Below are 25,178 nucleotides of genomic sequence, written 5' to 3'. Positions count from 1 at the left end.
CTGTGCTGCCTGAACTCAGGACTAAGGCCTCTTGGCCTTTTTTCCAAAGGGGTCCCTCCTCTGAGCTATTGGATGCCTGCCAGGTCTGGACCCCAGTCCCAGCAGTCTCCTACAGGGAGAGCCTCCCTGCTTCCAGGGATACCCCTCCGGGTTCTCAGTGGGTGCCCCGCTCTCGAAGGCACCTGTGCTTAGAGGAAGGGCACAGAGCCAAGTCAGAGAGGAAATGGCCTATGCAGAAAGGCTAGCCATCAACCATCCCTGGTTCCAGCCACTTCCTCTCCTTGACAAAAGCTCCCTCCTGTTCCCATCCCCAAAGTGCCAGGAGTGAAGCAGGCAGTGCCCCAGGCCTAGACTATGCCACTTCTGAGTCTCACGGCTAACCGTCCCCCAGACTCGCTGGCCCACACAAACAGAGGCACACACGCTGGGAGCCACCAGCCAGCTGGACTCTTTATGTGGTTCCCCAGAAGTGAATGACAGCGCTAAGGAAGGGAAGCTCAGTAAGTGCCCTCTTGCGCTCTGCTCCTGAGCCCGGGATGGCCCTGAGGGCACAGGGTTCAGGCCTTCTCCTTGGTGGCAGCGGCGGTGGAGGTGGCAGCAACAGCACCAGAGGTCGCTTCACTTCTTGACAATCTGAATGACATCCTCATCTTCCAACGTGTGGTCTTTCCCCACCTTCTGAGGGTTGTGCTTCACAGACAGGCCCCAGACCAGCGCGCTAGGAGAGAGCGGAGGATTAGCAGGGGGCCTTCTCCTTGGCTTTCAGCATCCCCAGAGTAAAGGCTACACTTCCTGCCTCAGAAACCACGAGGCGCAGGGTAAGCGGAGGGACTGCCCAGCCTTGGTTTCTCAATTCTGGGCTGGCGGAGCCCCCTCGAGGATGAGGGTGAAAGCAAGTGCTTAACAACTGAAAAGGTGTGTGCTGTTGTGGCTTCTTAGAAAGGGGGCAAACGGCCGGAGGCAGGACAACCCAGGCTCCCACTTGCTCCCTGGGTGACGCTGAAAAAGTTGTCTGATGTCTCTGGCCTCAGGGGCCTCCTCTGAGAAATGAAGATGACCCCAAAGCTCCCCTCCAGCTCCAGACTGTGTGCAAGTCACTTAGCTGCTAATCCTGGGGTGCCTCAGCTGTAAAACTGGGGTAAGGAGTACTATGTAGAGTATGACCTTCAGGGCCATTGTCCCCATTTTATAGATGAGGAAGATGAGAACAGCCTCTCCTGACTCTCAACCCTGCTCGGTCTCCTCCCACGTCACTGTGGGCACATATAGGCCGCCTATACCAGACCTGCCACTTCCTGCAGAGCTCAGGAAGCAGCCCACCCTCTGCTACCTCAGACTGACCACAGGGGAACTAGAGATCCAGGGATCTGCAGACCAGCAGCCCATGAGAAAGCCCAAAGCCCCATGCACCGGGAAGGGAGAGCCAGTGACCACACAAAACCTCCCATCCTGTCTGCCCCAGGCCAGGCTTGGTCCACTTGAGGCCTCCTTCCAGCACCATCCCCAGGGGCTCCCGCCCAGCCCTGCCCAGGACTCACTACTTGAATTCTTTGATGAGGTTTTTATGGATCTTCATACAGAAATCCTCCACTGTGGTCCGGGAGTCAGGCAGCACCACGGGGGAGGTGTAGTCCGGCAGCTGTCCCTTGGGCTTGGTGTAGCTAGGACACAGGGAGCAGAGATTAGCAGGTGCTGCCCTGCCCCCTCACAGGAATCCTGCTGGCTCTTGGGCAGCCCGAGGCCATGTTGGCTCAAGAGCCGCAGGCTGGCCGCTGGGTGAGGTGAGACTTACATCCTCACTAGGCGCAGGTAGTCCCAGATTCTCTCGAGGAGGTCATCAAAATTCCACCGGTGGTGAGCAGAGATGGGCACACAGTGCGGCACCTTATAGATGATGTCCAGCTCCTCGATGGAGATCTGGTCGATCTTGTTCAGCACGTAGATACAGGGGATGTAAACTCTGGGGCAAGGAGGCAATAGAAAATTTGGGGAGGCCGTTCAGGGCCAGCAGGCAGAAGTGCTGAGTGAATGCAAGCAGCGATGAACACCCTCCCCTTCTTCTGGCCACAAACCAAGACCCTCCTCACGAGGTAACTGGAGCCAAAACCAGCAAGAGCCATGGAGGTCCTGGGAGAGGAGACCTGGGCTCAGGCAGAGGGCCACCAGTGGATGTGTGGCCTTCACTGAGTCCACATGGTCCACACTGCACAGGTTAAAGGCTACAGGAATAGGGGGCAGCTGGGTGGCTCAGTGGATTGAGAGCCAGGATCAGAGACAGGAGGTCCCAGGTTCAAATCTGATCTCAGGCACTTCCTAGCTGTGTGACCCTGGGCAAGTCACTTAACTCCCATTGCCCAGCCCTTGATGCTCTTTAGCCTTGGAACCAATTTCACAGAATTGATTCTAGGTCGGAAGGTGAGGGTTTAAAAAAGGCTACAGGAACATCGGATATGAGGACTATGTAACCTCAATGGAGCCCAGTCTTGGGGATCCCAACATAGTGTGAACTGGATAAGGCAGCCAGCACTCCTCAGGTGACACCGAGAGAAGGGGAAATCAAGAAACAGAACTACCCAATGCCATGGTGTGGATGGGGGAGACTCAGCGACCAGAGACAGAGATTATCTTGTGGAGGCCCCCTCACGGAGAATCACAGAATCCAAGAGTTGAGAGGGACCTTGAAGGTCATTTGGTCCCAGAGTACCTTCTGCCACATCCCTAGGCAGCCCCTGCTCGAAGACCTCTGATGACAGGGAGCTCCCTACCTAACAAAGCAGCCAATCCCCTTGGGAGTAACTCTCATTGCCAGGAAACGTTCCCCCGATGCTGAGCCTCAATCTGCCTCCTTGCGATGTCCACCCTCTGGTCTTAGTTCTGCTCTTTGGGGCCTGAGAGAATAAACGTAAAGCACTTTCCATGCCGACAGCCTTTCAGGCACTCAAAGCCAACTGTCTTATCTTCTTTCCTCACAGTTCTTTCCATGAACTCACAGGGCTGGATGCAAGGCCCTTTGCTAGTGGCCCTCCTCTGGATACCTTTCCCAAAATGGGGCTATCACTAAACTGCCAATGAGGCTGGGCCAGGGCAGGATTTCCCTGAGACCACGCCTCTCTCTGACTTTCCTGGCTGCCCTATTCCCCTGCTGATGCTAGTAAAACCCCTGATGCTCTCCAAACAAATCACGGGTGAAATGGGATTGCCCCATTTTGACCTTGCAAAGTGGACTGTTTGAATGTGTTATGAATTGACATTTTCAAGCCAACTGAGTCCTATTTTACTAGAATCAGCCCAATGTTCTCGCGGCAAGACGCACTGGATCTTGAGGAGCTGGTGCATTGGGCCCAACTTCATTTGATAACATTTGATTAGGGTAAATATAAAGGGCTTACCCTGGGTTCAAAGCCTCAATGTCCTAAGTATAAAACAAGGAAGGGGTAGCTAGAGAGTAGTTTGTCTGAAAAACATGGGGACTGTGAATCACTGAGTCAGCAGAGTGAAAAGGAATCCCAGAAAGCCAATGAGATCTCGGGCTCTAGGAGAGAGAGAAAGTCTTCCATCCTTAGCCCTGGTCAGTCACCACAGGTGTCCTGCTCCAATGGGGGCGGTCTGCTCTAAGAAGAATGTTCCTATAACCCAGTGGAATGGCTTGCCGGCTCCGGGTGGGCAGGAGGAAGAGGGGAGGGACTCAGCATGAATCATGTAACCTTGGAAAAATGCTTTAAAAAAGGGGGGGGGGATGTTTCTAGACTGGAGGTCCAGCAGGATGGCCAGTGCCCCCAAGATCCTGTCCCAGAAGGAGTGGTGGAAAGGATCGGGAGGTGGAATTTGGAGAAAGAAAGCTTAGAAGGGAGGAGAGCTGCCTTCAAGCACCTGAAGGGTTCCTGGTCATGAGACAGGGAAAACACTTATTTGGCTTGGCCCCAGAGGCCAGAAGCGGAGCTCAAAGAGGCAGATTTAGGCCTGAAGTCAGGAAACCTTTTTAACAAGAAGCTCAGCAGTGTCGAGCCCAGAGAAACCATCCTATAATGACAATGGCCAGCTGCCGCAGGTGTCAGTGAGCCCCCTTCCCTGAGGATCTTCAAGCACAGGCCTACGAAGGACAACTCTCTCAGGGAAGGGCTCGACCAGGGTTTCTGAGCTGGCTCTGGATCTGGACTCTGCCTTCCTTCTGAGCTTGGGGCAATTTTCTTTCTTTCTTCCTTATGCCAATACCTCCCATTTTAGTAACAACTCTAAGGCAAAAGAGCGGTAATGGCTAGGAAATGGGGTTACGTGACTTGTGCAGCGTCACACAGCTAGGAAGTGTCTGAGGCCAGATTTGACCCCAGGACCTTCCATGTCCAGGTTTGGCTCTCTATCTACTGAGCCACCAAATGCCCTCAAACATCACACCATTTCGAAATCTGACAAGCATGCCATCTTTGTCCCTGGCAGTGATAAGACTTTGGAATGGGGCAGATCTTGATGGTCTTCCACTACTAGAAACCTCCCACCAATTTAGAAGCAGCTCACGAGCTCCCTTTATCCTGATAAAGGATAATCGGAAGCCCACCTAGCGCCATAGAGGCTCCGATCCCCTTCCCCAGGGACCTCAGTGGCAGCTCCGGCCCTTCTGAGCCCCTTGGTCAGCACCTGTTGCCTTCCACCACATCAATGAGGTCGTCGGCCGTGGCATCGCTGCGCAGGGTCACATCAGCATTGTGGATTTTGTATTCTGCCAGGATACTCTTCACGGTGTCAGCGTCGAGCTCACTCTGAGGGCACTAGGCAGACCAAGAGGGTACGCTGAGCAGAGGCAAGGCATCCTCTCCCTGCCCCACCCTCTCCCGGGATCACCATCTGGGGCCTGCACCCACAGAGCCTCACTCTTAGTGAAAAGTCCACTTTGACCTCCTGAAGCGAAGGATGGGACCTCACTATGCAGAAGGAAATGCACTTTGGGGGACAAATTCAGTGTAGAGATTTGTCTTGCTTGACTATGCAGACTGGTTATAAGAGTTCTGTTTAACTTTTTTTTTGGTAGAGAAGGAAGGTGGGAAGGGGAGAAAATAAGTATTTGTTAATTAAAAAAATATTAATAGCCTCTCCCCATGTGCTAAACGCTTCCCAGGAGTACTTTGAGGTTTTGCATTTTTTATTTTAGAAGCCTTTTTCTTAATAGTAAAAAAAAGCAATAGTGGTGGACAAATTAACTGGTATAAAATGAAATAATAAAACCTTTAAAAAATAAAAGTTCAAATCTGGCCCCAGACACTTCCTAGCTGTGTGATCCTGAGCCAGTCACTTAACCTCCACTGCCTAGTTTTTACTGCTCTTCTGCCTGGGAATCAATGCATAGTATTGAGTCTAAGATGGAAGGTAAAGAGTTAAAAATAAACCAAAACAAATAAAAGCTCAGGCCAACTGGGGTACACTAACTCCCAGCACTAGTGTTCCGCTTTCTCGGAATCATGTCCATTTTCATAGGAAATCATTTAAAACCAAACAAAACCAACCCCAAAGGCCACAACAAAAATGGTCGTGAGGAAAAAGGTCACATGATTTAAGAAACCAGAGAAAGATGGATAAAAGTCTCTTTTACAACTCGGCCTGGGGCACAAAGGCTAGAAACTCTCACAAAAGATAAATGATATTAATTTGAAAAGTGTTTTCATGAACAAAATCAGTACAACTGGGAGAACTTGAGAAAGCACTAACGGGGGGAGGGAAGAATCTGCTGAGATTTCTAATCCCGGCCTGACCTCTGGGACACTTTGAGAATTAATAAGGTTTATAAGACAAAGAAGCATCCCTGACAGAAAAGAAGTCAAAGGAGAGGGAGCTGATGGCATTCCCGACTGTTATCAGCTGTATGAGAGAAAGCTCTTTGTCCCTAAGAACAGGAAAAAGGCAAACACCAGCAATGGGAAGGTTTCAGAGCACTTTCAGGGCCTTACCAAGGCTGGGAGAGGAAATGGCTCAGTGGACAGAAAGCCAGGCTTAGAGACAGGAGGTCTTGGGTTCAAATTTGCCCTTAGATACTTTCTAGCTGTGTGACCCTGAGCAAGTCACTTAACCCCCATTGCCTAACCCTTACTGCTCATCTGCCTTGGAACTGATACACAGTATTGATTCTAAGACAGAAGGGAAGGAGTTAAAAAAAAAAAAAAAAAAAAAAGACAAGCATTTACCAAATCCCTTCTGTGTTAGGCTTGGGGGACAGAAACAAAATCCAAGCCAATACTGCGCTCAATATAGGAGAAGAGCCCACCCAAAGGATAGTCAATGCAAAGTGACTATTAGCAGAGAGAAGAGAGCACCGGGGATGGCAGATGGAATCATGAAAAGCTTCATGGAAGAAGTGGCAGCTCAGTTGAGGAGAGGGAAGCCCCGGCTCCTCCCCAACAATTGGGGACCACAAGGCCGGTCCAGGAGGGGAGATGCTGCTGCCACCCAGGCAGAGTAAGCAGGACTTACCGTGGCCGTGAGGTTGATGCCTCCTTTGTCCTTCTTCTTAAAGCCAATGTTGGGGGGCTTGCTGTTTAAGCGGATTCCAAAGCCCTCGAGCTCATTCTCAATGATCTTCTTGTGGCCCAGCGGCTTCAGCACATCCAGAACAATCAGAATTAAGTTACAGGTCCGTGCCACTGAAGAATGAAGAGAAGAGCCTGCTGTTGCCCCAGTACACTCCCTCCCCTTGCCAGATTGAGACCCACCAACATGGAACCTCGGTGAGCCAGGAGGCCCAAAGAACCAGGAATCCTGCTCCTCACTTCGAGGTCAATAAAACAAGAATAGAGAGTCCAAAGTCCCCTGAGACCCTGGACAGGTCATTACTCCTCTTCACACCCAAGGCAGCCCTCTAAGACTACACTAGGAGAGCACAGGCCTGGCAAGGGGCTCCCTACACCAAAATAGCATCCCATTGAAGCAGGGAAATGGCCAACAAGGAGAGCTGAGAAACAAAGAGTGCTGGTAACCTAACCCTGTGACTGACAGCCAGGTCAGTGGGCAGTACAGGGTGCTTTAACCAAATGTGCCTCACGTGAGCCTCACAAAGCCTTGGGAAACCTTTCTGAGAGGATCATCATCCCATTTTGCAAATGAGAAAACTGAGTGGGGGGGAAGGGGAGGCTGTGCCTTGCCCTGAGCCTGCTGAGCCCTGCCACTTCTCCACAGTGGGCGTCCAAGACCCAGGAGGAGGAAGGCCCTAATGCTATGCTCCTCTTCTTGTGTGGGATGTGGGGCTTCTAGCACACAGTGGAGGGGAGCACACTGCCTCTGTTGGGAGAGGCGCCCTCTGGCTTGTGCTGACTCAGCAGAGCTAAGGCTCCCAAGGAAGCCCCACTCCAGAGACCATGCGGTCCAGCCAGCGCTTCTGACCCAGCCTGTCTGCAGAACACCCCGAAGGCACATGCAAGGACCTGAGGAGTCACTGCCACAAGTCGGGCATTCCAATGACAGGCACTTTACGTCTTGGGGACAACACAACTGTGCCTGTTCCTCTGAGGTACTTAAAGTGGACTGACAGCTCTGCCACAGGTTTTCTGGGAGATCAGAGGAAGAGTCTTTGCCTCTGGGGGCCTCAGTTTGAGTTTCCTCATTTCCTCACAGATCCTAGGTGACTTGGCCAAGGCCAAGTAGCTACCAGATGGCCTGGGGCACCTGACCACCACAAGGGCCCTCTGTCTCAGCACTGAGCTCATTTCCTAACATCTTAAAGGCATAACGTAAACTCAAACAAATGCATTTCTGCAGGCGGGCTTTTTCACATACCTGCAATGACTTGCCGGCCTCTGCCCTTCCCATCTTTGGCACCTTCGATGATCCCTGGGAGATCTAGGAGCTGCCCCAAGAAAGGAGCAAAAAGCAAAGGATGAACAAAAGGCACCGGATGGAACAAGCCAGCTGTGTTTTTGTGTGTCTCTGTGTCTGTCTGTTTTTCTTACTGGTCCTCTTTTCTAGGATCGCTTTTGAGATCTAAAAGCTGCACACAAGGCACATGCCGAAGGGCTGGGGATGGGGTTAAACCAAGTATGGAGCTGACTATTGACAACTAAATCATTATACAAAGATGTCAGAGAAACAGAGAAGCATGTGCTGAAGCCACCAAAAGAATGCAATTACTGAGTCAAAGAACAGACTTTGGAACCTTCAATGTGGGACAGCACAGACTTGGACTGCGAATCCTTTAGTACCAGAACTCTCTGTGCTGAGGAGCCTGCCTGGCACTGTCTCCACCATGCAGAGGCATCCTCAGAGAATGATGGCACATTCGTGTATTAATGCACCTGAGAAGGGACCCTGGGGGGTCAGAAAGACCAAGCTAGGAGGATAGGGGCACCACCAGAGGCCTCAACTATTTGTGGGACACCCCTGCCATTCAGTAGCATCAGAAAGGCCAGCATGAGCTGTCACTGCTTTCTATAAAGCTCCTGATATGGTGGGTTAATCCCTACTCACAGCCCTCCACCTTTAAACCTTCAGCAGCTTCTGAGGAAATTTCTTTAACAGGCTACAAAAGCAGCCAAAGCCACAATACCTGGGGATGAGTAAGATCCTTTTTATTCACCATCCAGCCCAGCCCAGCCTAGATTTCTCATGCTCTCACCTCTCTGAGATCTGGGAGGTCACAGGGGCTAGATCTTAAGACAGAAGATGGTGGTTCAGGTCCTATATCTGATCCTGCCCAAGTCACAGAACTTCTGAGTTTCAGCTCTGTTGTTCTCATCCCTCACATCGAGTAATACAGGTGCTGTTTCTCTCCCAGAGTTTGGGGGAGGCTTATAATATGTGAGGCACTCTGCAGGCCTCAAGGGCTCCATGCAGCACCTTAAAATTTTTTTAATCTATTTTTATTCATATCATTAAATATTTCCTAATTCCATGTGAAATTTAAAAAAATATTCTTTTTTAAAAATTTCAAGTTTCAAATTTCCTCCTTCCCTCCCGCCCCTGGAAAAGGCAAGCAATATGACACGGATTATCCATGTCAATTGGCCATATTTAGGCATTAGCTTTCACTATTACTGAGGAGGCCAGAGGGGGATGTCTGCCCAGGCAATGGGCTAATCTTGTGCCAACTCACCCCTCCCGGAGTGAAAAAGGCACGTCTGTCTACAGTCATTGTCATGCGTGGTGCCCTATTCGAGCTGAGCAGCCAATACCAGATTCTGTGGAATCTTCACACCCAGCCTTTTCCAAACCTTGGCTGGTCTCAATTGAACAAACTCAGTGTGGGTGCCCAGCTGACCTCAGCAAAGAGGCCCACAGGCTCAGAAGGCAGGGATCTGGCCAAAAGTTTCCATGCAACAGTAAAGCCCTGGGACTTAGCTGTCATCTCCATGCAAATATCTCCCAAATCAACCTTCATAGGCCCGAGACTGGTTTGCTATCTCCACCTGGATGTCCTCAGGCATCTTAAACCCAAAGGGTCCCAAACAGAACTCACTCCCTTTCCCCCAAGACTCCCACTACTCCTCTTCCCAGGCCAGATGACAAATCTCCTTCTCACTCACCCCCTACATCTGATCAATGGTTCATTCTTGCTGATCCGCTCCCTCCACATCTCTCACATCTCTCTTGGGCCACAAGCACAGGAATCTAGACCTTTGATGCTTTCTTCAAGGTTTCTCCTGATTCCTCAGTTGCTAGCCAATCCCCCAATCAGTGTTGTTCTCCTTCTAGAAGTTAAGAGCCTGGCACTGAATAGGACCTAAGGAAATGCTTGCTGGCTAACTCCAAAGACATCAAACTCCCTGGCAAAATGTAACTGGGATTCCCATGGGAGGCTTTCTCCATCCTAGCTATTTCATGCTCCCTCCTCAACTCACCTGTAGGACTTAGCTAGATGTAGGAAGATAAGTTCCCTGAGGGCAGGAACACTGGGTTCCTTTTCTTTCTCCAATGCCTAACCCACAGCAAAGACTGAATGGAATACAATCATTAACACTGGATTTAAGATCAAGCTACTAGAAGCAGAAGGATATGGTCAAATCAGAACATGGTGCCTGATCCTGGGAGAGTCTACTCTGCTCCACTCTTCCTCAGTCAGCCCTCACTTTTTTTTTTTTTTTTTAAACCCTTAACTTCTGTATATTTGCTCCTAGGTAGAAAAGTGGTAAGGGTGGGCAATGGGAGTCAAGTGACTTGCCCAGGGTCACACCGCTGGGACGTGTCTGAGGCCACATTTGAACCTAGGATCTCCCATCTCTAGGCCTGACTCTCAATCCACTGAGCTACCCAGCTGCCTCCTCAGCCCTCACTTTAACTGGCCCTTTCTCGGGGGTGCTCAGGGGCTGTTCTGCCTCTGCTTTCCTTGAAACCTCTTTCACTGCCTAAAGACCTCCCTAAATTGAACTCTTCCTTCCCCACAGTACTTATTTGGTGCATTCAAGAGACTTTGTGTCCTCTTTTGAACCCAAGCCCCAAGGAGTGTCACTCAGCACTTTTCTAAGGCTTCCCCAAAGCCTGGCCAGAAGTGGACTCCAAAACATTGCCCATGCTTCCCTGTCTAAAAGGCTTCAGGATACAAAGCCACCTCTCCGTTCCTGTCTGGCACCTCCTCAGCACCCCCAGCCCGGGAGGCAGCTAGCACAATGGGCATTCTCCCTTCCTGGAGCCAGGCTCCCCATCTTCTCGCTAAAACTTGTTGGCTCACCTGGATCTTGGCTCCTTTGTACCTGATGACTCCTGGCACGGTGGTAAGGGTGGTGAACTCATAGGCAGCCACCTCAGAGTACACCCCAGCCAGGTTACTGAGCAGCGTGGACTTCCCCACTGACGGGAACCCCACAAATCCAATGCGGGCATCACCAGTCTTGGCCACATCAAAACCTAAAACACCAACCAACATTTCAGCACCAAGTTCCTCTAGGAACCTCTGGATGCCTAGGCCACCCTGCCTGGGACTCGCTCTAAAGGGCGGCTGGGCCGCTCAGTGGATAGAGCACAGAGCTAGGAGGTCATAGGTGTCAAATCTGACCTCAGACACTTCCTAGCTGTGTGACCTCAGGTAAGTCACTTAACCCCCACTGCCTAGCCCTTTCCACTCTTCTGTCTTAGAACCAACACCCAGTATTGATTCTGGGATGGAAGGACATGGTCTAAAGCAGAAGAGCCGTGACACTCGCGCACCCCCCTTCACCCCCACCCCGTCCACTACCCCATACCTTACCTTCTCCGGGTCCCCCGCCGCCACCGCCTTTGGGGGTGATGAGTTCTCGGCGCAGCTTGGCGAGCCGGGCCTTGAGCAACCCCAGGTGGTGCGCCGTGGCCTTGTTCTTCTGAGTCCGAGCCATCTAGGAAAAGGGGCGGAAGCACGAGTGAAGAGGCCCCGCTTTCCCCCCGGCTCCCCCACGGCCAGACCCCAGCTGCCCCAGCCAGAGCCCGGCGCGCCCCGACTGCGGAGGCGTGGGCGAACACAAGAGTCCTCAGCTTCACTAAGCAAGGCCGCCCCGCCCCCAGGTATGACCCCCCCAGGACGCAGCGGCCAAAATCATACCTCCCCACCCCCTGGGCCCTCCCAGGTCACTGGAGAAGTTGCCCAGGCTCCGGCTCCGGCTCCGGCCCCGCGGGGAGAAGGCGGGCCCCGTCCTCGTTACCTCGGCTTCGATCTCGGCGATTTTGGCTAAGGTTCCGCTCATGGTGTCGCCGCTCCCGGTCCTGACCGGCCAGGTCTCCCAGTTCCAGCTGCCGGCGCCGCCGCTACCCCAGGCCTGAGCAAGAGTACCGCGAGACCGCACGTCCCTTTGCGCAGGCGCAAGCTCAGGCGCAGTCCCGGCCCCGGCAAACGTCGCGAGAGCACCGCGGCGCAAGGACGAGAGCGGAACCGGAGGGCTGCTGGGAGGGAGCGAAGGAGGGAAGAAAGAAGCCCCGCCCCCTCTGCCTCTGCTCCCTCCTCCTCCTTGGTAGGCGGCGCTGGGCTCCGGAGAACGTCCGGTAGCTGAGCCGTCGCACGAGATCTTCCACACCCCACTCACACACTCGCTCTTTGACACGCCTTCCCCATGTCTTAGGATCCTAACTCTAGACCTGCAAGGGACCGAGGAAGAAACTGAGGCCCAACTACAGAACCACGCACTCCAGCACACACGCGGAGGGCGCCGAGCACTCAGACGTGCCTGCTTCAGTTTTCTCATCTGTAAAATGGGGGTGAGAATAGCCCCTTCCTCCCGGTTGTGCGGAGTATCAAATGAGGTGATATTCCAAACCTACCATGACCCACTTCTGCTCTTTTGCCTAGCCTAGAATGCCGTGGCTGGCTTCTCTTTTCAGGGTCAGTGCCGGCTCTCCAGACTATGTAGCTCAGGGCCATTTCCAACAACCGACCTTCCCCCCCCCCCCCATTGTCTGTGCAGGGAGTCCCCCTCTCTGTGTATTTATTTTCTGTGTAATTAATGCAGACGTTTAAAAAAAAAAAAAAGAGCGCTTACCTTCTGTGTTAGGACTGATTCAGTTCCAAAGTCTAGGCAGTAAGGGTGCACTTCACCAAGTGACTTGCCCAGAGTCACACAGCTCCGAAGCGTCTGAGACCAGATTTGAACCATCTGGCTGCTCCCCTTACAAAGTCTCAAAAATCCCAGTTCCTTTAATCTTCTAGGAGCCGATTGTTCAATTTTTAGCTTGAGCATTTCTCCTTGGAAATTGGCAAAGGCTACCAATCAGGTCTTGATCTTTTGTTTTGTCGATTTTCTGGATTCAAGAAAGTGATGGAGAAAATGAAACTTAAAACTTAAAAAATATTAAAAAAAAAATTTCTGGAGAGATCCAGTGGGGTTCAAGCTTTTTTTTTTTAATTGTCCTGCAAAACACACTTCCATAGTGGTCATCGTTGTAAGAGCAAAATCATACATAACCAAACACCCCAAATACAACCATAAGTACAGTGATGTGAAAGAAGACTCTCACAGTTCTTTCTCTGGCGCTGGAGAGCCTCCATTAGTCCTTCCCAATTGTCCCAGATCAGTGCTTTGCTGAGAGGAGCCAAGTTTTCCCAGATGATCATGGTCCAATATTGCTGTTACTATGTACAGTGTTCTCCTCCTATTAATTTGGCTCTGCCTCCGTTTCTGCAGATCTTTTCAGTTTCTTCTGAAACCACCCTGTTCATCATTTCTTATAGGACTATAATACATAGTATTCCATCACCATCATATACCACAATTTGTTCAGCCATTCCCCAATGGATGGACATCCCTTTAGTTTCCAATTCTTTATTTACCACCATAAAAAGAGCTATAGGGGGCAGCTGGGTAGCTCAGTGGATTGAGAACCAGGCCTAGAGATAGGAGGTCCTAGGTTCAAATCCGACCTCAGACACTTCCCAGCTGTGTGACCCTGGGCAAGTCACTTGACCCCCATTGCCTACCCTTACCAATCTTCCACCTATAAGTCAATACACAGAAAGTTAAGGGTTTAAAAAAAAAAAAAAAAAAAAAAAAAGAGCTATAAATATTTTTGTACAAGTAGATCCTTTCTTCTTTTTTATGATCTCTTTGGAATCCAGATCCAGGAATGGTATTACTGGATCAAAGGATATGTACAGTTTTATAGCCCTTTGGGCTTAGTCCCAAATTGCCCTCCTGAATGGTTGGATCAGTTCACAATTCCACCAACGATGCATTAGTGTCCCAATTTTGCTACATCCCTTCCAACATTTACCACTTTGCTGCCATATGGACCAATCTGATAGGTGTGAGTGGTACCACAGTGTGGTTTTAATTTGCATTTCTCCAATCAAGAAGGATTTAGAATATTTTTTATATGATTCTCGATGGCTTTGATTTCTTCTGAAAACTGCTAATTCCTATCCTTTGACCATTTGTCAGTTGAGAAATGACTTGTATTCATATAAATTTGACTTTGTTCTTTATAAATTTGAAAAATGAGACCTTTATCAGAGGAATTTGTTATAAAAATGTTTCCCAGTTTGTTTCCTTTCTAATCTTGGTACAAAATCTTTTTAATTTAATATAATTAAAATTATTCATTTCATATCTTGTAATGTTCTCTATCTCTTGTTTGATCATAAATCCTTCCCTTCTCGAAAGATCTTTCAGGTAAACTATATTGTGTTTCCCTAATTTAGTTATGGCATCATTCTATATCTAAACCATATATCCATTTTGACCTCATCTTAGTATAGGGTGCGAGATATTGGTCTATACCTAGCTTCTGCCATGCTATTTTCTAATTTTCCTAACAGTTTTTGTTACATAGTGAGTTCTTATTCCAAAATCTGGGATCTCTGGGTTTATCAAAAACTAGGTTCATTTCCCCTCTGTAATGGGAATCTAATCTCTTTCTATCTTCTATCTCTTAGCCGGTACCAGATTGTTTTGATGACCACTGCTTTATAGTACAGTTTAAGATCTGCTGCTGCTAGGCTATCACCCCTCACATTTTCTTTCATTAATTCCTTGATATTCTTGATCTTTTGTTCTTCCAGATTCATTTTGTTATAACTTTTTCTAATTCTATAAAATAGTTTTTTGGTAGTTTGCTATGGCACTGAATAAATAAATTATTTTAGGTAGAATTATCTTTTTATTATATTAGCTCAGCCTACCCATGAACAATTAATATTTTTTCTAAATGTTTAGATCTGACTTTATTCATGTGAAAAGTGTTTTATAATTGTATTCCATATAATTGCTATGTTTTCCTTGACAAGTAGATTCCCAGGTATTTCATATTGTTTAGAGTGATTTTAAATGGAATTTCTCTTTCTAACTCTTGCTACTGAGTTTTGTTGGAAATATGTAGAAATGCTGATGATTTATGTGGGTTTATTTTGTATTCTGCAACTTTGCTAAAGTTGTTAAGTATTTCCACTAGCTTTTTAGTTGATTTTCTCAGATCCTCTAAGTAGACCATCATATAATCTGCAAAGAGTGATAGCTTAGTCTCCTCATTGCCCACATTAATCCCTTCGATTTCTTTTTCTTCTCTAATTGCTATAGCTAGCATTTCCAGTACAATATTAAATTGTAGTGGTGACAACGGGCTTCCTTGCTTCACCCCTGATCTTCTTGGGAAGGCTTCTAACATATACCCATTGCAGATGATACTCGTGGAAGGTTTTAGGTAGATACCACTTATCATTTTAAGGAATGGCCCATTTATTTCTATACCTTCTAATGTTTTCAATAGGAATGAGTTTTGTATTTTGTCAAAGGCTTTTTCTGTATCTATAATCATGTGATTTCTGTTAGTTTGATTATTGATATGGTCAATTATGCTGATAGTTTTCCTAATATTAAACCAGTCTTGCATTCCTGCTGTAAATCCCAGCTGGTCATAGTGAATGATCCTTGTGATAACTTGCTAGTATCATACTTAACATTTTTGCATCTCTGTTCGTTAAGGGAATTAGCCTGCGATTTTCTTTCTCTGTTTTCGTGCTTCCTGGCTTAGGTAACAAGACCATATTAGTTTCATAAAAAGAATTTAGTGGAATTTCTTCTTTGCCTATTTTCCCAAATAGTTTGTATAGTATTGGGATTAGTTGTTCTTTGAATGATGGATAGGATTCCCTTGTGAATCCAGCTGGCCCTGGGAATTTTTCTTAGGGAGTTCCTTGATGACTTGTTCAATTTCTTTTTTCTGAGATGGGATTATTTAAGCATTCTATTTCCTCTTCTCTTAATCTGGGCACTGTCGGACACCTCCAAACCAATCAGTAGTGTTAGCAAGGTATGAATTAGTCACTAATCAGTTTGAGGTGATGAATCTTTGACCATTGGATGAAATCTGATGACTCTATAGAGAAAAGATTGTGGGATTAATGGAAAGAACTAGACAAACCTCTGCACTTGAGTATAAAAAAAATCATCCAGGTGGTGAGAGAGAAGTGGGAAAGAGTTCCTCACTGGTGGATTCCAGTTCAGGACTTGGAAGCCAAACACTAGAAAGAATTGCTCTGGGGGGAGGAAGGGGAAGGGAGACTTTGTCTCTCTCCCTCTTCTTTCCCTTACAACCTTCTGTCGACCTTGTCATCAGAGACTGGACCAGTAAAAGCCAGGTATCACTCCGCTGGGTGTTGGAGAGGCTGGACCAGGAGGAGATAACATCTCCATCCCCTGAGAGATTGCTCACCTGAAGAAAGGCAACTCCCTTCTATCTACCTCCTGGTGGGTGGAATTGTTGACTCTGGAGCCCTGCCAGGGCTACACCTAGGGGAAACTTCATGAGGGCTGATAAGGAGAGAAAAGGACTTCCACTGACATGAAATTGTTTGTTATTCCTCTGTATGGGTACCTCAGAGCCTTCGTGTGTTCTTTTTTTTTTTTTTAGTTTGGCAATATAATTTTTTAAACATTTATTAATATTCATTTTTAACATGGTTACATGATTCATGCTCCTACTTTCCCCTTCACCCCCCCCCACACCCGCCACCCATGGCCGATGCACATTTCCACTAGTTTTGTCATGTGTCCTTGATCAAGACCTATTTCCAAATTGTTGGTAGTTGCATTGGTGTGGTAGCCTTTATGTGTTCTTGTGGGAGCATGTACACCAGACTTTTAGGGGGAAATAGTTTTGAAAATACTCTACTTTTTTTTAAACCAGATTGTCTCCCTCCCTCGTTCCCTCCTTTCTCCTGGACCTGGCAAGCAATTCAGTCTGGGTTATAAAACAACATTCTTTTTTTTTTTTAAACCCTTAACTTCTGTGTATTGACTTATAGGTGGAAGAGTGGTAAGGGTGGGCAATGGGGGTCAAGTGACTTGCCCAGGGTCACACAGCTGGGAGGTGTCTGAGGCCAGATTTGAACCTAGGACCTCCGGTCTCTAGGCCTGGCTCTCAATCCACTGAGCTACCCAGCTGCCCCCAAAACAACATTCTTTTAAAATTGTCTTTGAAAAAAAAAAAAAGAAAAAAAAATTGTCTTTGTATGGGGGGCAGCTGGGTAGCTCAGCAGATTGAGAGCCATGCCTAGAGACCGGAGGTCCTACGTTCAAATCCGGCCTCAGACACCTCCCAGCTGTGTGACCCTGGGCAAGTCACTTGACCCCCATTGCCTAACCCTTCTGCCTAAAAGGGTTTAAAAAACCAAACAGACTAACTAATTAATTAATTAATTAATTTGTCTTTGTAACCCCAGCAGCTGACTAACACAGAGTCTGGTCCACTTGATTCAATGAATGATTGTTGAATTGGCCTGGATTCAAATCTATCCCTTTCTCTTTCTGAGCCACGAAGGAGCTGGATTTGAGGACCTTTGATGTCCCTTCTAGCTCTCAAACTATTCATTGAATATGACAGGCACTTAAACATACAGAAACATCACCCTCGTTCTCCCATAGACATGTTCACGCAGAGATACAGATAGCCTCTACAAACACATTTGTCAACAAATACATTCATATACTTGGGACATACTCAATACACATCCCTTTCCCCTCAGATCCAGGACTTCCCTGTCCTGCAAGTCTGTACAGAGACCAGGGCAGATCTGCGTGGGACCTTAGAGACCACAGCTCAATCCCTTCATTTTATAACTGAGAAAAATGAACCATAGATAAGTTAAGTGACTTACCCAGGGTCATCTAATAAACATCTAAGGCAGAATCTGAACCTGGGTCTTCCTGACTCCAAATACAATCCCCTAAGGGGTCTCCCAGGTCAATTCTCTTTTTCAGACACAAGATTCCTTTCCTGTACTGCTTAGGGGGAGGGTTCAAGGAATAAAATCCTACCTTTCCACAGGAGCCAATCATAAAGGCATTTTATAGATTCAGGGTCTACTGTCCCAACCTCCACTAGCAGTCAGGCCAGGCCTCTCAGCAGCTGTCTACTACATCCTCTTAAGGGCTCTAAGGTTAACTTGAAAGGGCTAAGATAGTGGGAGGATATACGTATGGTCTTCCAGTGAGTCAGAGCATGAGCCCCCACTAGTGTACTCTCCCATCAATTAGTCAACCAGGCCTAATCAGCTTTTACAAAGGTGGTTTTACTAAATGCACCAAAGGAACAGTTGATACAAAAACTGCCCCCAAATTCTGTGATATAGTCTTCCACCAGGTCATCCAGGGCAAAGTGGGATCAAACTTTGAGAGCATGTGGGCAAAGCTCTTGGTTTCTGGAAGTCCTTTTCTCTCCTTTGTGAGGATACTCAAAAAGTTCCCCTGAGGAAAGATCTCAATTTCCCACTGGGTTCCTGGCGAGTCTTGACACTGCCTTTTCTCAGCGAATCTCAGCTCCTGGCGTAGACGCTGCTGGTAATTACTATGGTTCTGGGGACGATGAAAGGATCCTGAGGAACAACTCCAAATCCTCCACCCCTCTAAAGCTCTGCTCAGCCTCCCTTTCTGCCTCTGCCCCAAGTGATTCTGCCTCAAGGGTTTGGCTGGAATCACTTCTACTACTCTTAGATTCCCAATTAGCTTATAGGTCATAACATAAGCCCAAAGTCTTCCCATACAATCCATTATTTTTGTTGTTTAGTTGTTTTCTGTCACATCCAACTCTTCGTGACTCCATTTGGGGTTTTCTTGACAAGGATCCTGGATTGTTTTGCCATTTCCTTCTTTAGCTCATTTTATGGATGAGGAAACTGAGGCCAAGAGAGTGAAGTGACTTGCCCAGGGTCACACAGCTAGTAAATGTCTAAGGGTGAATTCGAACTTGGGAAGATGAATCTCTCTGGCTCCAGCCCCAAACTCAGTGCGTTATGGGTGCCCTTTAGCACTCTCTCCATGTCACTATTTCATCTATTGACTTGTAAGGACTTTTGAATGAATCAAGGACTTTTTTTTTACTTTATCTAAAGTATTAGTTTGTTTGCTTGACTTAATAAAAGTATTCTTATTTAGTTAACATATCCAGGAGCAACATCCCGTTAGCTACTTTAGGTGGGGTGGGGTAATTAGGTGATGGATTCATTGACTCCACAGATCTCCACTCTTACCATAATATTTGAGAGGGGTAGTATTAATGTGCCCATTTTACAGCTGAAGAAACTAAGTAATGCTCCCAGGCTCCCATTAATATTGCAAAGCCAGTTTTCCAATTCTTGCCCTTTGACTCCAGCTTCAGTGCTCCTTCCATTAATCCAATCCTCTTTGATGGATCCCACCCAGGGGATCCCATGTCTGGCCCCAGCCCCCAGCTGGGCCCACGGACTGAGGGAAAGACTTCCTTTTAAAGATCTGGAAGAAAAAAAATTACAGTTTAACTGAAAATGAAGGAGGAAAATGAGCATCAGACTAAAGAGGAATGAAAGGAAAACCCTTCCTCCCTTTTAAGCTGGCGAGAGAAATCTAATTACTGGTCAAATGGAAAAGGCCAAGGATTTTCCTGTTTCTGGTCTCGGACAGTCCTTCCATTTTCAAAAACGGCATTCTGATCCTGCATTGTCCGCAATGGAGAAGAGAGTGGGGAAGGAGGCTTGGCTGGAACAGGCAGGAATTGATTAAAGATGGCTTTAAAAAACCAGATCAATTCCTATCCTCGGGCTCCTCTGACATGCCTCTGGAGGATTCGCTGACTTGGCTGAGGGCGCCATTAGGCTCTGCCTTCCCTGACGGATCTGGAAGAAGGCTGGCTTTGTTTCCTTTGATAGTAGGGCGAGCAGCTTGGATGCTCAGGGGCACGAGGCATCTGGAGCAGCCCTGCCAGGAATCCCCCTGGCCCCATGCTTTAATCCCTGGGTGGCCAGATGCCTACACCCTCCTGCTCCCTAGCAGCCAAGCAGAGACAGTGCCCCCTGGAGAAGCCCAACGCTTTCCTGGCCGGCCTTGCCTCGGAAAGGACTTCTCTGCCATCCAGTCAAAGCCTGTGTTTGGATTCCAGTGCAGGCCTGAGAACCAAACATCTGAGGGAGAATTGCTCTAGAGGGAGGCAGGATTGCTTTCCCACTTCCTTTTGCCCCTCACTGCCCCTCCCTCCTCCTTTACTGATCTTGTCCTCTGAGAGAGACTGGATATTCGAGGTTTTAAGTGGGGAGGTTTTGGGCACGCAGAACCCCCAAATGTCTGGACTGTCCAAAAATTCACAAAGTTCATTTTCTTCATTCACGTGAATTCATCAGAATCATTGCCATCCTCACTGGACCAGAATCAGACAGTGTGCCTAGCTGGGGTCAGAGAGGCTTGGACCAGTAGGAGATAACATGTGATCGCTCACCTGAAGAAAAGCAACTTTAGCTAGGTGACCCGGGCCAAGTCCTTTAACTTCCCTCAGCCTCAGTTTTCTTATCTGTAAAACTGGAATAACAATAATACCTACTTTTTTTTTTAACACCTTTTCCTTCTGTCTTAGAATCAATACTTGGTATTGGTTCTAAGGCAGAAGAACAGTAAGGGCTGGGTGTCTTAGAATCAATACTATATATTGGCTCTAAGGCAGAAGAATGGTAAGGGTTAGGCAATGGGGTTAAGTGACTTGCCCAGGGTCACACAGCTAGGAAGTGTCTGAGGCCAGATTTGAACCCAGGACCTCCCGTCTCTAGGCCTGACTCTCTATCCACTGAGACACCCGGCTGTCCCCAATAATACCTACTTCTTGGAGGTTTTTGAAAATCATCAGAGATAAGAGGAGAAAGAGAAAAAAATACGCATTTGTATAGAATCTACTTTGGTACTCACTTTACAAATATCCCATTTGATCCTGTGAGGAAGGTGCTATTATTATCCCCATTGTTGGAAGAATTTAAACTTAAATTTGTTGGAAGAATTTAAATGTAAAGAAACCAAACTAAATAGAGGTTAAGTGATTTGCCCAGCCAAGTTTGACCTCATGTTCTATTCACTGGATCTGGTGTCGGGGACTTCTCAGTAGGTTCTCCCTCTACCCATTCAGGCTGGCACCTGTTTGGGGCCCTGAAAAGGCTCAGTGATTGGTCCCCTTTTTGGACCTCTGCCTCTCAGCATCTTAGTCCTAGAGCTTCCTCAGCATCTTGTGCCAGTCTGGAATCCTGGTTCCTGGCTCCATACCTTCTTGTCTCAACCCATTCAGTTCTCAGCAGTCCATTTCACATCTTCCTGTCCCTTCTACTTTGCTCTCTGCAATGCCTGGTCCATAACGAAAAAAGTTGCTTTCATCAGAAGCCTTTTCCCTCCTCACTCCTTCCATCTTCCGGCACTTGCTAATATCTGCCTCCTTCCTGAGAAGAATGGTAAGGGTTAGGCAATGGGGTTAAGTGACTTGCCCAGGGTCACATAGGTAGGAAGTATCTGAGGCCAGATTTGAACCCAGGACCTCCTGTCTCATCCTTGGCCATCTCTGTTTTCACTCTTTGCGCCTCTTTTGGAAAGAAAAAATTTATAATTTAGCCAAACCATTCATTTTAACCCTTACAGTGGCTGTTCCTTTCTTCAGAACCTTTTAACGAGTATAATCTTTATTGCATTGTGGTCACTATAGAATATGGTCAGTAAATTCCCATAGTTGTCTTAAACTGGTATCTGGTCAGTTATGACACATCACTGCCAAAATGATCTCCTTTCATTCCTCAACTTAACTTTAGCAGCTCCCTATTGCCCTTAGGATAAAATGTCAACTCCTCTGTTTCATTGTTAAAGTTCTTTATAACCTGCCCTCAATCTCTGTCCCCTCCTGTTCCTCTGTTGGACTAAATGTATTTCTACACCAAATTCTTTTTTTTTTAAATCCTTATCTTCCATCTTAGAATCAATACTGTGTATGGGTTCCAAGGCAGAAGAGCGGTAAGGGTAGGCAATGGGGATCAAGTGACTTGCCCAGGGTCACACAGCTAGGATGTGTGTGAAGCCATATTTGAGCCCAGGACCTCCTTCTCTGGGCCTGGCTCTCAATCTGCCAAGACAGCTAGCTGCCCCTACACCAAATTCTTTATAAATGTGTCTAGGTATGTGTTCCTGCCTTCTATCCTCTTTTTCTCAGTTCAGGTAAAAATGAGATTCAAATGATGTCTGGTCCCCCAAATCTCTTCTCATTTTTATAGACTTCTACTTGTGCATCCTGGCTATCAGAGATAGGTTCCCCTCTCCCTTTTCTCCCTTTTTCTCCTCCTAGAGTCCATTTTCTCTCTCTTTCCTTTCCTCTCTTAAGATCATCAAAATATAACAAAGCACTTCCTGTCCCTCTGCTTATTCTATTTCTTCTACAACCCTCTCATTAAGAAAAAAATCAAAGTTTCTAAAGTCACTGAAGAATCCTTTTTCCTTATGGTAGTATAGGCTCCATATGGAAAGATAGTTAATCTTGGAGTACCAGCTGATTTCCTTTGCTTTTTGTTAAACTGTTTTTTAAACCTCGTATTTCTTGTTTTGTTCTCATAGAGTAATAGCCTATTGCTTGACATATAGCAGGAACTTCATAAATGCTTGTTAATTGGTTATTTTATTTATTGTTAATTAATACATATTTATTTGTTGTTAATTAATATGCATAATTCAGATTATTATTTGTTTACATTTGAATTGTTTCCTCCTGGATGCTTGCAAGATTGTCTTTTTGTCATTAGAACTTTGCAACATGAAGACTACTTCTCAGAGTTAAAGTTAGAGATTCTCTTTGTTGAAATGATGTGGATTCCAGGCAGGTGTGTAGCATAATAGAGTACCCAGCCTGAAGTTGGGAGAACCTGGGTTCGAATGTCACTTCCTACCTGTGTGACCTTGGGCAAGTCACTTAATCCTTATTGCCTAGTCCTTGCTCCTTTTATTAATACTAAGATGGTAAGAGTTTTTCTGTTTGTTTGAAAGAAATACTATGATTGTATGAATTTTTAATGTGCCTTCTGTCTCCAAGGGTTTGGGGCAGTATTCTTGCTTCATTTTTTGGAACGTAGTGTTCCAACTCCTTGTTTCTTTGTATTTTTCTGAGAAGTAATAATTCTTTTTTTTTTTTAACAAGTTCCTCTCTTAACTTTATTTTTTTTAATTTGGAAACTTTATTTAATTAATTAATTTAGAATATTTTTCCGTGGTTACATGCATGATTCATGGAGAACTAATCATTTTTGGTTTCTTTTGCTGAGCTCTTTTTCTTGTTCTGTCACTTTGGAATTTGTTCCCAATTTTACCATTAAAAAACCAGCATTGGTTTTTCTGTTATTGCTTATTCTCTTCACTTTTCCATTCTGAAGGAGCTATGCTATTCTTCAAAGAATCTAATATTTTGCTGAAATTTCCCAGTGTATTTTGTACTTTGTTGAATCTGATGTTTGTCTCTTTCCTTCTAAATCTGCTCTTTGGACCAAGTAGAAAAAAGATGTTTCTTCTTCTGTGGACAAAGCCCTTAAAATATAGCAATACAGTTATAGTATTTCCTTAAGACTTCACTAAGCAAAAAAATATCTATTTCCTTCAACCTCTCTTCATGTTACTTAAGCTGGTGTCTCTTCACCATCCCTGTTAGCTTTCCTTGGACCCTCTCCATCTTGTCAGTGTCCCCTAAAATGTGGCACTGAGAAATGACCACAGCATGCTCTATGGGGCTTACCCATGTCAGACTTCTTATTTCTAGATGTGATACCTCTCTTGGAGCTGCCCAGGATCATACTGGCTTTCATGGTTCTTTTGCTGTCCTCTTGACTCTTGCTGAGTCTTCTCCAGCAAAATGAAAAATCAATCAACCTCCCTCTCTCAAAACTTCAGTGTCTCGGGGTCTGGGTTAAGATGGCAGCAGAGTAAAAAGTAGCTGCTTGACTTCTCCTAACCCACGCATATAGGACTCCTCAAGAAGACATAAAAACAAGACCAGAGGAAAGAAGGGACCCCACAACAGGGCGTAGCATCGGAGGTATGTGGAAATGGGGCATTTCCATGTTATAAAGGGGCGAAACAGCTCCCACGAAAACACGAGCAAAGCAACCCCCTCCCCCACCCCACACCACCTACTGCGCCAAAGCCAGCACATGGGAGTCGGAGCAGGATTGGGGCACCCATTGGGTCATTGGCAGCTCACCAGGACTTGTTCCTGGGAGCAGCAAGACTTGGGACCCCCGGGAGGTTGAGGAACTCACGGACTCTGAGCGCAGACCCTGAGCCCAGACCCTGAGCCCAGGCGTAGGCAAAGGGGCTGATACAGGCGCCGGCTGAGGCACGGATTAAAGCGTGGACTAAGGCATGGATGAAGGGGCTGATTCTGAGTGCAGGAGTGGACCTTGAGTGGGGACTCAGTGCAGAGAGGTGCTTGACTGCGGAGGCAGCTCCCTGAGACTGTTAAAGGAGCTTTAGGCAGAAGAATGAGCAAGGAGACCACCAGGAGGCTTGTCCCAAAACAACTAGACCTGAGACCTCAGGAGTTTAAAGAGCACAGACAGATCCTGGGTGCGAGCATAAAGCTGAGAGGGCACTCAGCTTACAATGGCAAGCCAGAATCATCAGGAAAACCAGAAGAGAAAGATGAAGAAGAAAAAACCTTTAACACTTGACAACTTTTACACAGAAAAAATCCAGACAACAGAGGAAACAACTGAGGAGAATAAACAAGTAACCATATCCAAACCTTCCCAAAACAATGAAAACGGGTCACAAGGTCTTGAAGAGTTCAAATCAGAGATCATGAGAAAGATGGAAGAGATCTGGCAAGAAAATAACAGTTTAAAAGGCAGAATTTCACAATTGGAAAGTGAGGCAAGTAAATCAAAGACCGGAAATGACCAGATTGAAAAGGAAAACCAATCTCTAAAGGCTAGAATTGGGCAATTAGAAAAAGATGCCCCCAAATCAAAAGAATTAATAAGCAAATTGGAGACCAAAATCAAACAGCTGGAAAACAGGTCAGACCAAACTGAAAAGGAAAAGCAAAAGCTTATAGCAGAAAACCAGTCTCTAAAGACAAGAATTGGGCAAGTAGAAGCCAATGATCTATCAAGACAGCAAGAACAAATAAAACAAAGTCAAAAGACAGATAAAATAGAAGGAAACATGAAATATCTCAATGAGAAACTGATAGATCAAGAAAACCGGTCTAGAAGAGACAATCTGAAAATCATTGGTCTTCCTGAAAAAGTAAAAATTAATAGAAATTTGGACTCCATACAAAAGAAATTATTCAGCAAAATTGCCCTGAAGTTCTACAACAAAAGGGCAATATAGACATTGAAAGGATCCAAAGATCACCCTCTACTAGACACTGAAAAGACAACCCCCAGGAATATAATAGCCAAATTCAAGAGCTTCCAAGTAAAAGAAAAAATTTTACAAGAAGCCAGAAAGAGACAATTCAGATATCAAGGAGCACCAATCAGGATCACACAGGATCTG

The 25,178-nt window shown here is 46.6% G+C and overlaps 1 protein-coding gene across 1 annotated transcript; it reads right to left on the bottom strand.

Moving 5' to 3' along the window:
- Positions 1 to 425: 425 nt before the first annotated feature.
- On the bottom strand, positions 426 to 11,695 carry DRG1 (developmentally regulated GTP binding protein 1). Its single transcript, XM_044658887.1, has 9 exons — positions 11,583 to 11,695; positions 11,156 to 11,279; positions 10,640 to 10,815; positions 7,756 to 7,825; positions 6,457 to 6,626; positions 4,633 to 4,763; positions 1,793 to 1,960; positions 1,539 to 1,661; positions 426 to 718 (listed from the first exon to the last, which is right to left on the bottom strand). The coding sequence occupies exons 1-9, from the start codon at positions 11,622 to 11,624 to the stop codon at positions 619 to 621; spliced, it is 1,104 nt and encodes a 367-aa protein (XP_044514822.1). The 5' UTR covers positions 11,625 to 11,695; the 3' UTR covers positions 426 to 618.
- Between the last annotated feature and the right edge of the window lie 13,483 nt (positions 11,696 to 25,178).

The sequence above is a fragment of the Gracilinanus agilis genome, chromosome 1 (genome assembly GCF_016433145.1).
Source record: "Gracilinanus agilis isolate LMUSP501 chromosome 1, AgileGrace, whole genome shotgun sequence".
NCBI lineage: Eukaryota > Metazoa > Chordata > Mammalia > Didelphimorphia > Didelphidae > Gracilinanus > Gracilinanus agilis.
Note: the sequence above shows the minus strand (reverse complement) of the source record. Positions and strands in the feature narration are given on the sequence as shown.

What these genes read in the sequence shown, in the direction of transcription:
- DRG1 (XM_044658887.1), bottom strand. Translation starts at nt 11,624, where the DNA reads ATGAGCGGAACCTTAGCCAAAATCGCCGAGATCGAAGCCGAG. An exon ending in TCGCCGAGATCGAAGCCGAG is followed by an intron (nt 11,280 to 11,582) that starts GTAACGAGGACG and finishes CCCTTTTCCTAG; the next exon opens with ATGGCTCGGACTCAGAAGAA. An exon ending in AGGCCGGCAAGTCATTGCAG is followed by an intron (nt 6,627 to 7,755) that starts GTATGTGAAAAA and finishes TTCATTCTTCAG; the next exon opens with TGGCACGGACCTGTAACTTA.